General features: G+C 42.8%; 1 protein-coding gene across 2 annotated transcripts; it reads left to right on the top strand.

The window, feature by feature from the left end:
* The first annotated feature begins 876 nt into the window (after positions 1 to 876).
* Positions 877 to 13,715, top strand: ldlra (low density lipoprotein receptor a). Of its 2 annotated transcripts, none has more exons than XM_089019646.1 (18): positions 877 to 1,086; positions 3,167 to 3,295; positions 3,385 to 3,507; positions 3,917 to 4,297; positions 4,391 to 4,513; positions 4,599 to 4,721; positions 5,531 to 5,650; positions 5,734 to 5,859; positions 6,405 to 6,576; positions 6,656 to 6,883; positions 7,145 to 7,263; positions 7,808 to 7,947; positions 8,012 to 8,153; positions 9,265 to 9,408; positions 9,502 to 9,630; positions 10,859 to 10,939; positions 11,012 to 11,175; positions 11,903 to 13,715. In XM_089019646.1, exons 1-18 carry the CDS (start codon positions 1,032 to 1,034, stop codon positions 11,957 to 11,959), a joined length of 2,556 nt encoding a protein of 851 aa, XP_088875772.1. In that variant the 5' UTR covers positions 877 to 1,031; the 3' UTR covers positions 11,960 to 13,715. The 2 variants fall into 2 exon arrangements, with proteins under 2 accessions (XP_088875772.1, XP_088875771.1); XM_089019645.1 differs by having other exon boundaries at positions 878 to 1,086; positions 9,484 to 9,630.
* Positions 13,716 to 14,002: the final 287 nt, after the last annotated feature.

Genomic DNA, 14,002 nt, shown 5'->3' with positions numbered 1-14,002 from the left:
ACCCGGAAGTATCTCAGATAGAAAGCTAGCTAGCAAGAGTGAGCTAATAATCACTCAACCCGGAAGTAACTCAAATAGATAGAAAGCTGGCTAGCTAAGAGTGAGCTAATAATCACTCAACCCGGAAGTAACTCAAATAGCTAACTGTAAAGTGACCTCGGGGGTTTTGAAAAGCGCTGATAAATGAAATGTATTATTATTATTATCATTAAGTTCGGCGGTTGTTTGGAAGACTCGGGACGGAGTCAAATAGATAGAAAGCTAGTTAGCTAGCTAACAGATAGCTAGTCGATACCCAGCTAGACAGTTAGCTAACTAGTTAGATAGCCATGTAGCTAATAAATAGCCAGCTACATAGCTAGCGAGATAGCTAATAGATAGCCAGCTAGGTAGCTAGCTGTTATTGTTTTGATTACATCCTGGGGGTGCGAAGGGGGTCTTTGTTTGCTATACATTTCAAAGGTCAACAAGCACAGAATATGAGCAAGTGGCATTTGTTTCGAATCTTTTTAACGGTAGTAAAAACCACTGCCCCCCCACCCCAACGTCCCTTTGCACCGATGTCAAGGTTGCATTGCACAAGGTTCAAAGTTCAACTTTGAACCTTGTTGGGGGTGTGTATGAAAAAAAAGCCCCTCCAATATTTCCATGTGCCACGTGCGCACGTGAGCCTTCTGCAAAGGGGTTAAAGTTACTTATAGTAAAAATAATAATCATCATCATCTCTAAGCGTAGCTCCGCCTCCGGATTGTTGAGTCTGCTGCGTCTCCCAAATCACCCCACTTCAAATCCCGCCTTCTTAACCGCGGGACCCCCTCTGTACCCCCCTTCCAGACCCCCGTTGGTCCCACCCACTCCATTGAAATGAGTCTCCGGTTGTCAAACATTGCAGGCCATCTCTCTTTTTTCGTCTGTAGCGTCACGCGCGTATCATCTCCTGGTTTTTTTTTTTAACTTGTTGCTAATTCTAACTAAAGTGTGTCCAAAAAAAGGAATCTTTTGGCGCGTCCTCCAGTGTGTGCAGCAAAGCCATGAAGCCGCCTTGTCTGCTCTTGACCTTTCTCATCTACTTCCAAGTTCTCACAAGTAAGTTCAAATTCATTGCGATTTGTTGTTTATATTTTCCGACAAATGTGTACACTATGTCATCACTCTGAATATTTTAAAATATGTATCATATGGGCATCTAATGTCTTTGGATGGAGGTTACCGTATTTTCCGGTGTGTAAGGCGCACCCCCCAATGAATGGTGTATTTTCTAACTTTTTCCATATATAAGGTATACTATATGGTTCACCCCCAATGAATTCAAAATGTTTTCCAACTATAATATAGAAATAAATACCGTATTTTCCTGTGTATAAGGTGCACCCCCCCCAATGAATGGTGTATTTTCAAACCTTTTCCATATATAAGATGCACCGGACTTGACAGCGCACCCCCAATGAATGAAAACAGTAGCCCAAATTGAACTGTATAGTGCCACTTTGCAATTTTTTGATGATGATACTAGTGCAGCGTGTTCGACCGGAAACAAATTCCTTGTGTGTTCTACATACTTGGCAATAAAGATGATTCTGATTCTGATTCTGAAAAAAAGGTTTTCCAAATCTTATATATAAATATATAAAGGTTTTTCCAATTTCAGGCCCACCGCATTATAAGGCGCTACAATAGAGGCTGTTACGCACTACTACTTCCTCGGGAGGGGGGCGGGGTGGCTCAAGGGCTTTCCCAGAATGTAGGTCAAAATTTTCTCACTCTTTTAATGCCACATGATGAAAATATTCCCAGTTGTCAATCATCTTTCAACAGTTCCCCCCCCGCCCCCTCCTCACAGTTTTTTTTTTGCGGTCTACTTTTTCATTTGTTGCCATTGAAGACGCAGAAGATCCTCCAGTTAATCGTCTTCTGCGAGCCGGTGAGGACGATTGGTCGTTTATAAATTGGAATCGGACGCCACTTGGCTTTTTGTTGAACCCTTGAAATTCATTATGGGATGTTTTTGATCCGCTGAAGGATTCCCGTCCAACATGAAGACCGGTTCTTCCCATTTAATCCCCTCCCATGCCTTTTTTCAAGCCTTAAAAGCGTGCATATGAATGGAATTCCTTCGGCCCGGCCACCAATCCAAAAACAGTTTCAGTTTTGGCCATACGTTGTCAGACCTGTTCCTACCCAGGACGTTGGTTTTCGGGGGGGGGGGGGGGGTCGTGACTTGTAAAACTTGTTCAAACTTGGCAGCCTTGTCAGTCCAGCGCCGTGTCACCCTCTTCACTTTCACCTGAAACCTTGAAAAAAATATATATGTACTGTATTTTCTGGGAATATAAGGGTCACCGTTGCTTGCTACCTAGCTAGTTAGCTATTTGTGATCTATTAGCTGTCTAACTAGCGAGCTAGCTAGGTAACTTGATCTATTTGAGTTATTCCCACAAAAAAGCTGATCCTGTGACTGTAAAGTGAACTTGAGAGTTTTGAAAGGCGCTGATAAATGAAATATATTATTATTATTATTATTATTATTATTATTATTATTATTATTATTATTATTATTATTATTGTGAGAGAAGAGGATGCACAAAACCGGGATAGATGGAGGACATTGATTCGCTGTGGCGAACCCTGAAGGGAAAAGCCGAAAGGAAAAGAAGATTACTATTATTATTATTATAATTATTATACAAATTAAATTTGTCCACAGCAAAAAAATTAAATTTGTCCACAGCCCAAAAAATAATTGGAATTTGTGTTCTTACAATGTATAATATTTAAATAAAAATATGAATTATATTACGTCGAAAAAAAACACTGCAAAATGTTTATTTTAACTCGTTTCAAAATAAAATTCCACTTGACCGGAAACGTGTCTTCTCGGAACTTTTTTTTCTTCTCAAAATTTTTCGCACGGACTTGTTTTCTCGCTGGACGACTTTGCTTTTGACGAATAGCGATATTTGTTAGCATTAACGTGACTGCGAATATTTAATGACGAAAACGGGATCGAAAATACCTCAAATTTTTATATAAAAATGTTTGCGTCTCCCATACAAACTTTATTGACACGGAGTTATAGCGAACACGTGCAGAATACGGCAAAATACGGCCGGTTGACAGCTATGTCTTGGATGAATTAGATCGTCATTTGAATCTTGTCCGTTTGCAGCGGGCGCGGCGACAACATGCGGAGGGCAGCAGTTCCCGTGCGATAATGGGAGATGCATCACGGTCAGGTGGGTGTGCGATGGCACGGACGACTGCGGAGATGGCACCGATGAGCTTCATAACACTTGCTGTAAGTATGAGTGACGAGGGAGGTATTTTTGGGGAGTATTTCTAAAAATCTCCACTGCATTGTTGTTGTTGTTTTTGTGTGTGTTCCAGTGGCTAAAACATGTCGACCAACTGACTTCAGCTGCGCCGACCGTTTGCACCAGTGCATCCCGACCGCTTGGCGCTGTGACGGCAAAGCTGACTGTGAGAATGGAGCTGATGAAGAGCGCTGTGGTAAGAATCACAATCACAATCACAATCCTCTTGATTGGCCAACTATTTCTGTGTCTTATCGTTGTTACAGTGATACCTTGGCTTACGAACTTAATTGGTTCCCACACAGAGTGTGTAAGGCGAAAAGTGTGTATCCCAAAAATTAATTTCCCATAGGAAACCATTAAAATGAGAATAATCCGTTCCCAGGTCCCCATAAAACACAATTCTCTAATTTTCTAAGCCTTAAAACTACACAAAATATACCTTATTTTATGTATAATAAATGTGCTATTGTATTGTAATGAAAGAAATGCACTGCACTGTATAATAAAGTCATTTTATTTACATTTGTGATGGTCATTGATGGCTTGATGGAATGGGGTTCGTAAACCGAGGTATCACTGTATTTCACTTCTTCACTCCCCAGAACGCAAAAACTGCACCGCCGGCGAATTCCGCTGCGCCAACAACCAATGCGTGTCCACCTCCTTCGTCTGCGACGAGGAAGCCGACTGCGACGACGGCAGCGACGAGGCTTCTTGCCCGCCCGTCACCTGCAGCAGCGCTTCTTTTCAGTGCAATAACAGTGTTTGCCTCCCGCGTCTTTGGGCCTGCGACGGGGACGCCGACTGCGCCGACGGCTCGGACGAGTGGCCCCAGAACTGCGGGACGGCGGCGCCGACCTCTTCCCGGCCTCACCGCTGCTCTTCCCTGGAATTCCATTGCGGCAGCGGCGAGTGCATTCACGGGAACTGGCGATGTGACGGGGGAGCCGATTGCCTGGATGGATCCGACGAAGCCGACTGCGGTATGTGCGACGGTTTTGCTTTCAAATGCTCTTCGAAGGGCTTCCAAACCGGAACAATCGATCCGAGGTTTGTCCCGTGACGTCCCCCCGCAGTCCGTCCCACCTGCCGTCCCGATGAATTCCAATGTGACGACGGCGCTTGCATTCACGGAAGCCACCAATGCAACGATCGCTATGATTGCGAGGACATGAGTGACGAACGGGGATGCGTCAACGGTAGGAAGCGACGACCGGTAGCCCCCTTTTGCAGCCGCTTCGGATGACGCGTGAATTTCCCGTTTGCCGACGTTGCGATTTGTAGCCACCGAGTGTGACGACGCCACTCGATTCAAGTGTCGCAGCGGCGAGTGTATCAGCGTGGAGAAGGTCTGCGACAAGGAGCGCGACTGCCGGGATTGGTCGGATGAGCCTCTGAGGGAATGCGGTGAGTACCCGAGATCGTCGTTCCTAAATTGTCGGAATTAGAATCATAAAGCCAGCTAGCTATCGATGAACTATACAGGTAACATCCGACTTACGACCGAGTTCCGTTCCGACCAAACGCTCATAAGTGAAATTGGTTGTATGTCGAAATACATTCAAAATGTTGAATAGACGCTAAATGACTCGCAAACTCCCCCCCTCTGGTGCCATCACCCGGTCGATTGCTGTGCGAGAGTGAGATGCTGGCTGACTGGCCAGAATTGTCGTACGCGTTGCTGGCCGGCCTGCTAGCGCGTTGCGGTGCCAGGCGTAGAATTAAAAAAAAAAAAAAAACAGGGTCTGGAGGTCATGGTTGTAAGTACGGGTGGTCATAAGTCGAGCTGGTCGTAAGTCAGATGTTACCTGTATTGCGTTGTATTGCATTGTATTGTATTGTATTGTATTGTATTGTACAAAAAACGTCAGAAGACTGTACATAGTGCAAAGTATAAAATACGCACTATCAAAGCATATATTCAAGTGTCATCCGACTTACGACCAAGTTCCGTTCCAACCAAACGGTCGTAAGTCGAAATACATTCAAAATGTTGAATAGAGGCTAAATGACTCGCAAACTCCGCCCTCTGGTGCCATCACATGGTCGATTGCTGTACGGGTGGTCATAAGTCGAGCTGGTCGTAAGTCAGATGTTACCTGTATTTACTTTACATAAGGTGGCTGTGCTATTTACAATGTACAAGTCCATTTTTTTATGTATTTATTTTTTCACGTGTTTATTGCGAAAAAAGAGCAAATAACGTGTGTCTCCAGGCCTCAACGAATGTCTGGTCAACAACGGCGGCTGCTCTCACATCTGCAACAACCTTCCAATCGGCTTCGAGTGCCTCTGCCCCGTCGGGTATCGCCTGGCCCGCAAAAATCAATGTGAAGGTAAAAAAGAAAATGGCCGCCGCTTCGACAAACAACCAAAACGTCATGCGATCTTCGTTTTTCATTTTTTTTTTCCCCGAAAGATATCGACGAGTGTGCCGAACCGGACGCCTGCAGCCAAATCTGCGTTAACCAGATGGGCAGTTACAAATGCGAGTGTCAACAAGGTTACCAAGTTGACCCTTCAACTAAAGCCTGCAAGGCCATTGGTAAAAAAAAAAAACAATCTCCCCGCATTATTTATTAGCTATATGGCTATCTAGCTAGTTAGCTAACTGTCTAGCTGGCTATCTATTGGCTATCTGTCTAGCTAGCGAGCTATGTAGCCGGCTATTTATTAGCTATTAAATGTATTATTATTATTATATGGCTATTTAGCTTGTTAGCTAACTGTCTAGGTCGCTATCTATTTGCTATCTATTGGCTATTAGCGAATGTATTATTTATTAGCTATATGGCTATTTAGCTTGTTAGCTAACTGTCTAGATGGCTATCTATTAGCTATCTGTTCGCTAGCTGGGTAGCTTTCTATCTATTTGAGTTACTTCCGGGTTGAGTGAACGCTGGCGCATGTGGCTGCCGCTTCTCACCCGCAGAAAAAAACGATTCAGTGACTGTAGAGTGACCTTGAGTTTTGAAAGGCGCTTAGAAATGAAATGGATTATTATTATTATTATTATTATTATTATTATTATTATTATTATTATTATTATTATTATTATTACCTCTGATCATAGAATGTTTAAACCCGCAGGTACAATCGCTTACCTTTTTTTCACCAATCGCCACGAAGTCCGCAAAATGACCTTGGACAAAAGTGAGTACGTCCAGGTTCTTCCTGGTCTGAAGAACGTGGTGGCTCTGGATGTGAACGTAGCCACGGAAGACATCTACTGGTCGGATATCTCCCAAAAGAAGATCTACAGGTGACGGCCATTTTGATTGTTTGTCTTCCCGTTCATTTTTCCCACGTCAAACCTTTTTTTGGGGTCTTTTCTTTCCCAGAACGCAAATGGATTCAGCGATGGACGCGACTCGCCACGCGGTGGTGGTTCCGAATGACGTGGACGCGCCCGAGGGCGTCGCCTTTGACTGGATCCATGGCAACCTTTACTGGACCGATAGCGTTCGCCAAACCGTCTCCGTGGTTACCGGCGACGGCCAACGTCGTAAAACGCTTTTTTCCCGAGGATTATCCAAACCCAGAGCCATCGTGGTGGACCCGTACAACAAGTAAGACGCCTAACTATCTCTCTATTTGAGGTATTGCGGGTTGAGTGAACGCTAGCGCGTGTGGCTGCCGCTGCTCACCCACACAAAAACATATCCTGTGACTGTAAAGTGACCTTGAGAGTTTTGAAAGGCGCTTAGAAATGTATTATTATATATTGTGTTCGATATTGTATAGTGTATTATTGTATAGAAATATATTATTATTATTTATTTATTATTATTATTATTTCAAACACGCCCACATGTAATTTATCCGAACAGCTTCGTTTACTGGACCGACTGGGGGAATCCCGCTAAAATCGAAAAAGGCGGCCTGAATGGAGGTGACCGCTTCGCTCTGGTGACGGACGACATCGTGTGGCCTAACGGAGTGACGCTCGGTACAGCCGGCTCATTATTATTATTATTATTATTATTATCTTTGTCATTATCATTATCATTACTATTATTATTATTATTATTATTATTATTATTAGTAGTAGTAGTAGTAGTAGTAGTAGTAGTATAGTAGTAGTATTAATAGTAGTAGAATTAGTATTATTATTATTATTATTATTTATTTATTTTTATTATTATTATTATTATTATTATTATTATTATTATTATTATTATTATTATTATTATTATTATTACCGAGGTCCCATATGCACCAACATCCATAAACCCACATAACGTAGACATTTGAATGGGTTGTCATTCCATGAACTGATTGATTTGTAACCTGGCTAATGAGCTCTTCCTGTGAAGAGGTTTACCAAGTCCTAAATTAGTCCAAGGCCAGATCTTCTACCCGAAGATGACAGTTTAACACTCTGTCTCTGTTCACCTCAAATTGACCCTGGGTTTTCCGTGCGTCTATTGTGGGCCTTGTGTTCACCCAACTAAGCATATAACAGCATGAAACTGTCACCCTTTTACCTCCAGACTTGTTGAACCGGCGTCTCTACTGGGTGGACTCCAAGTTACACACCCTCTCCAGTATCGACGTGCAGGGTGGGGGTCGACGCACCCTCATTAGGGACGAACGCAAGCTCAGCCACCCGTTGGGACTCGCCGTCTTTGAGGTGAGTCCGATCCGTACACGCCCTTTTGCGGCTCGTGTTGTCCTAAATGTCGTCTCGTCTTCAGGAAAAAGTCTTCTGGACGGACGTGGGCAATAATGCCATCTTTAGTGCTAATAGAGTGACTGGACAAGACATTGTTCCAGTGGCTGAGCATCTTTCGTCCCCGGAAGACATTATTCTGTACCACAACCTCAAACAGCCCGCCGGTATGTGATTACTGCAGTTTTCCGTGTCTAAGGCGTACGGGAGTATAAGGCGCACCCCAAACGATTGATGTATTTTCAAAGTTTTTACATATATAAGGCACACTAGAATATAAGGCGCACCTTGAATGAATGAAGTTTTCCATATCTACATAAATACAGTATTACCCGGTGTATAATACGCACTGGAGTATAAGGCGCACCCCAAACGATTGATGTATTTTCAAACCTTTTCCATGTATAATGCGCACCGGACTATGAGGCGCACCTTAAATGAATGAAGTTTTCCAAATATAATGTATAAATACCATATTTTCCTGTGTATAAGGCGCACGGGAGTATAAGGCGCACCCCCAAAGATTGCTGTATTTTCAAACTTTTTCCATATAAAAGGCGCACCTTCAATGAATGAAGTTTTCCAAATATAATATATAAATACCATATTTTCCGGTGTATAAGGCACACAGGGTTATAAGGCGCACCCCCAACAATTGGTGTATTTTCAAACCTTTTCCATGTATAATGCGCACCGGACTATGAGGCGCACCTTCAATGAATGAAGTTTTCCAAATATAATATATAAATACTGTATTTTCCTGTGTATAAGGCGCATGGGAGTATAAGGCACACCCCCAAAGATTGCTGTATTTTCAAACTTTTTCCATATATAAGGGGTACCTTCAATGGATGAAGTAGTCCAAATATATAAATACCATATTTTCCGGTGTATAAGGCACACAGGGGTATAAGGCGCACCCCCAACCACCTTTTCCATTTTCCGGTGAGGTGAATAAGGCAGACATTGTGTTTTCCGGTGTATAATGCGCACCCCCAACAATTGGTGTATTTTCAAACTCTTTCCATATATTAGGGGATGGATTTGGTGGCTGGTGACAGTCGTGAGGCCTGTTGTGACTCAATATTTAAGGCGCAGCGGCGTATAAAGCGCAGTGTCATCTTTTGAAGAAAAACAATGGCTTTTGGGTGCGCCTTATACACCGTAAAATATGTTACTTTTGCCGTGGCGGGTCGATCGGTTTGTTTTTATCCATTAGTCGCATCGTTGTTGCAAACAATGTCGTCATTATAATATCAGCGGCCATGAATTTTGCAGGAATTGACTGGTGTCGGTTGCATCGTAGCGGCTGCGAATTCATGTGTCTCGGCGCACCGCAAGTGGGCAGACATCCCCCGAAATATACCTGCGTCTGTCCCGATAACATGACGCTAGCAAGCGACATGAGGAGATGCGTCGCAGGTACGTCCGTGGCGGGAAAATGATGGGATTGCGCTCAATCGTGGACTCGTCCTCTTGTTGGTTATCTTCAATCAGTGGCGTCAACACCCGCAGCTGCCGTCCCTCCTCGGATTCCTACCACGAGATCCCCGGTCAGGACCACCGCGCGGGAATTCGGGAACACTATGCCAGCGACACCGAAAGCCTACCAGACCAGCACACAAATTCCAGTCACGTCTCGAGGTAATGGCCATCATCGGATCGGATTGGGTTGACAGTTTTCACTTTGCCGCTCAATGTGAATCCATTTACCCGCAGATTTCCCACTCTGCAATCGGTTAGCAATCATGTTGTGATAGTAAATGTTTTGGCACTTTCCAAAACTGTCCTCATCGTACATCACGAGGAGTTCACCGAGGCTTTTAGACTTTTTTACTGACGTTGAATACCAAATACAGTGATACCTTGTCTTACCAACTTAATTGGTTACCCAGACAGAGTGTTTAAGGTGAAGTGTGTATCCCAAAAATGTATTTCCCATAGGAAACCATTAAAATGAGAACAATCTGTTCCCAGGTCCCCATAAAACATAATTTTCTACTTTTCTAAGCCTTAAAACTACACAAAATATACCTTATTTTATGTAAAATAAATGTGCTATGGTATTATAATTAAATAAATAAACTGTACTGTATAATAAAGTGGTTTTATGGACCTTTGTGATGGTTGTTGATGGCTTGCAGTGGCCGGTTTCATCAGCATTAACGCTTGATGAGGAACGTAGTAGCCATCTTCTTTCACCATCTTGAGGAATGATCTCTTGTAGGTGCTTTCTCTGCCATAATTCTACCTTGTTCCTCATCAATTGTGTTCTGTTTAGCTGGGTTGATAGCTTTTTGCATCAAGTGTACAGATGGCTTGTGCGGGTTATTTGTGGAGCCTGATTGATGGGATATTTTAACCTTGCAGTCTACACTCATCCTTTGAACTATCAATGTTGAAACAAGTCCAATTTTCACTGTTTTCTATCCATTTTCTCACTCTCTCTCTATCGTCTGCCTGTGTCTTTAATGTTTAAACCCCCCCACACTGCTGCGTTCTTGACCAATCACGTGGCTTTAACTGAAGACTGGGGGTGGGGAATAGAGGACAAAAAGAAGTCAGCTGCCGTTTTCTTGTTAGGAGAACGGGCTCGTTCGCGAACGACGCATCGTTCATTGTGGCGCTCCGTGTGAAACCCGTAAAATAGTTTGTATGCCAAGGCTAAATTTTCATAAATTTAACGTTCGTAAACCGAAAAGTTCGTCAGCCAAGGGGTTCGTAAACCAAGGTATCACTGTACCTTTACCCGCATTTCGCCAAGGTTAACTCCGTGAATGTAAATCCAAACCTACACGATCTGGATCAGTGGTTGAAAATAGATGCCTAATTTTTCTGATTACGCAATGTGCTTTTTATTTCTCCTCTTCAGACAATCGCCACCACTTTGCTCCGGCGCGACCTACGACCTCTTCCAGCGGCCTGAGTGCTTTGCACATCGTCCTCCCGTTAGGTGAGTGAATCTCCAATCTCACCCAAACACGGCGACATTGGACCAATCTTGACTCAGGTTATCTTTTCGTAGCGATCGTTTGTATTCTGGCTTTCGCCGGGGTGCTGCTATGGAAGAATTACAAGCTAAAGAGCACCAACACGATCCATTTTGACAACCCCGTTTATCAAAAAACCACCGAGGACCAAGTCCACATTTGTAGGAACCACGACTCTGACGGCTATTCCTACCCAAAAGTAAATCCATCGTGCATCATTGGACTTTTTATTCTAATTCGTCCATCGATGAAAAGGTTTCTTCAGCCGTCATCTGTACTTCTTTAAAGGTGTCGGACGTTTCGCTTCTTATCCAAGATGCTTCTTCAGCGAACTAAAGTCTTACTGGTAGTATCGGCCCTATGGCGGTGCCGGACACTGCTATGATAAGTCCCTGCTCTACTGTGGAGCCGCAGGGAGTAGTCCTCTGCTCCCCCCAACCTGAGAGCAGGGACCTATCATAGCAGCATATATATATATATATATATATATATATATATATATATATATATATGATTGGTTGGGGGGAGCAGAGGACTACTCCCTGCGGCTCCACAGTAGAGCAGGGACTTATCATAGCAGTGTCCGGAAAAGATATCGATATAACCAGGACTATCGATATATCCAACCCTGCGCGCATGTAATTTTCTCCTTGCGTTCATAGAAATAGTTTCATAATAAGCGGTACTATCGATATAACCAATATCGATATAACGAGACTTTACTGTATATAGGGCCGATACTACCAGTAAGACTTTAGTTTGCTGACGAAGCCTCTTGGATAAGAAGCGAAACGTCCGACACCTTCAAAGAAATACAGATGACGGCTGAAGAAACCTTTTCATCGATGCACCACTCCTGTACGACTGAGAGCTTACACAGACGTATTCTAATTCGTCGTATTTTATTTATTTTTTTGTCTTATCAGAAACAGGTTGTGAGCCCGGATGAAGAGACGGACAATACGACCTTCAAAGAAAGCTAGCTTCACCTCACGTGTTATTCAAACGTGATCGCAAAACCATATCCCAAGCAACGATGATCTCAAGGAAATTCATGTTTGAGTTGCTAAGCAACGGAGTGGAATTCTCGCACTGTACATTTTGTTCCTAAGCAAGGTCGCGGTGGCAGCTAGCGTCCCAACGGTTCGTCGCAACCGAGGCCTTTTTAACTATTTTGACTGAAAAATCCACTCGTTGTCTTAAAGTTCGCCTTCTAAAATACACGGTGTCAACTTTGAAATGTGAAAAGCAGTAGCGGGCCGTGGATTTCATCGCTAGGCCTTCAGTAGTGCTATGTCTGAATCAATCCAGATTGTAAAAAGTGTGGTGTGATTTAACTACAAGTCCACTAGAGGCTACCATTAGCCAGGAAATAACTGACCCACCGTTCTTAATGATGTCCATTTTTTTCTTGAAAAGTCCATCTTGAAAATGACAAACGCTAAATCTCCAACCAAATTCATTTTTTTCTCCTCCATTTTAGCCATTTTCAGTTGACAAAACCGCGATTAATCAACACAAAAATATATTTGCCTATGCAGCTCGCTACAGATACCGTGTGCTAGCTATGGCCATTATGCTATTGTCACTAGCGGCTTGTGATCGGAGCTGTTTTCGCAAACTATGATGGGCTAGTGACTAGCCGTTCATTCATAGTTTGCAAACTGTGACTATCTAGTGATTGGCTAGTGACTAGCCAATCGTGGTTTGCCCTTTTGGGTTGCCAACTCGAACTGTGATTGATTTAAGCAAGTTTCATCGGCACTTATTTTATGCTCCGGGGCCTGCAGAACTGATTGTGAAGGCGTCCAGGTCGATTTTCGACCCTACAAGGGAAGCTAAAAGACAATTTGGAATTAATGGATTCATGGACAAAATATCATTCACATTAATCTGTGATTCAGATATTTTTAGGCCAGCAGAGAAGGCTTTTGCAGGCCTTGACGGTCAGCCACTGGTGATAACATTGTAAATGATGTGTGTTGTAAAGCGGTTCGATTGTGCATCAGATTCTAATGTTTTTAATTAGCAACGCTATTTTTTTAAAATAATAAACCCGGATATGCCCAAATAGTTTTTTTAATTAAGCGCATTAATGATTGGAGATGATTCCAATTCATTATTTAATAATATCATGGCAGGTTTGATTTGCTTTCGCGGGCCGAAAAAAATTATGTGGTGGGCCGGATTTGGCCCGCGGGCCTTGACTTTGACACCTGTGCTTTAAGTCAATGCATCTTTTGCACTTTATGATCAAAGTTATCGCTTTAAGTGGACCAAAATCTCTCTTTTTAAAAAAAATAATAATTGACATGTACTGTTTGGTGAATCCCAAACAAGATGTTTCATGCCAAACGTGCACGTGACCTTACACGAGCCATTGATCGAGGCTAAGGCCACGCGTGAGAGCCGGAATCGAACCTTGAACCTCAGTACTGTTGAGGTGCACATGCTAACCACTCGTCCGTCGGACTGGAGACAGTTTGTGATTTTTTTTTAGAACCGACAGAAATGCAGTTATTGACTTTTCTTGGACTCTCAGGTGGAAAATAGCGAATTATATTGAATTACGTACATTGTTGATGTACATCCGTGTCGATTATTTTTTTTTATTTGAGTCGTTTAAATGTGTGTAAATAGGATGTTGATAAATGTAAATATTTGCTCTGTTTTGAGTGAGCGACTGCGCTGCAGCCTTTCTCGTCAATACATAAATAATAAATACTTTTATTTATTACAGATCCTCTCTGGACTTATTTCAATGTTCTTTGTGGTGTTTAACTCATTCACCGCCATTCACAAATGTATTCGGGATTTGAAAAGATGACGTAGAGCGCCATTCTTGAATTTGTTCGGGTTTTTATTTTTTAATATATATTTTTTAGGTGCCGATAAAGCACTGGCCATGGCCTCTGGCAATGTTTTTTTTTCCTTTCCAGAAATGGGTAGCATTTCCCCCTTTTCCGTGTTAGCGATTAGTTCTAGCTTCTGCTATTGTTAAAGCGCTATATAATAATAATAATAAT

This window comes from Hippocampus bargibanti, linkage group LG17, assembly GCF_051943395.1.
Source record: "Hippocampus bargibanti isolate YZ-2025 linkage group LG17, ASM5194339v1, whole genome shotgun sequence".
Classification (NCBI taxonomy): Eukaryota; Metazoa; Chordata; class Actinopteri; order Syngnathiformes; family Syngnathidae; genus Hippocampus; species Hippocampus bargibanti.
The sequence above is the reverse complement of the archived record's forward strand: the minus strand, read 5'-3'. Positions and strand labels throughout refer to the sequence as shown.

Coding starts and splice junctions, on each gene's coding strand:
- ldlra (XM_089019645.1), top strand. CDS start 1,032: ATGAAGCCGCCTTGTCTGCTCTTGACCTTTCTCATCTACTTCCAAGTT. Junction 4,722..5,530: donor TGAGCCTCTGAGGGAATGCG/GTGAGTACCCGA, acceptor GTGTGTCTCCAG/GCCTCAACGAATGTCTGGTC. Junction 7,264..7,807: donor GCCTAACGGAGTGACGCTCG/GTACAGCCGGCT, acceptor TTTTACCTCCAG/ACTTGTTGAACCGGCGTCTC.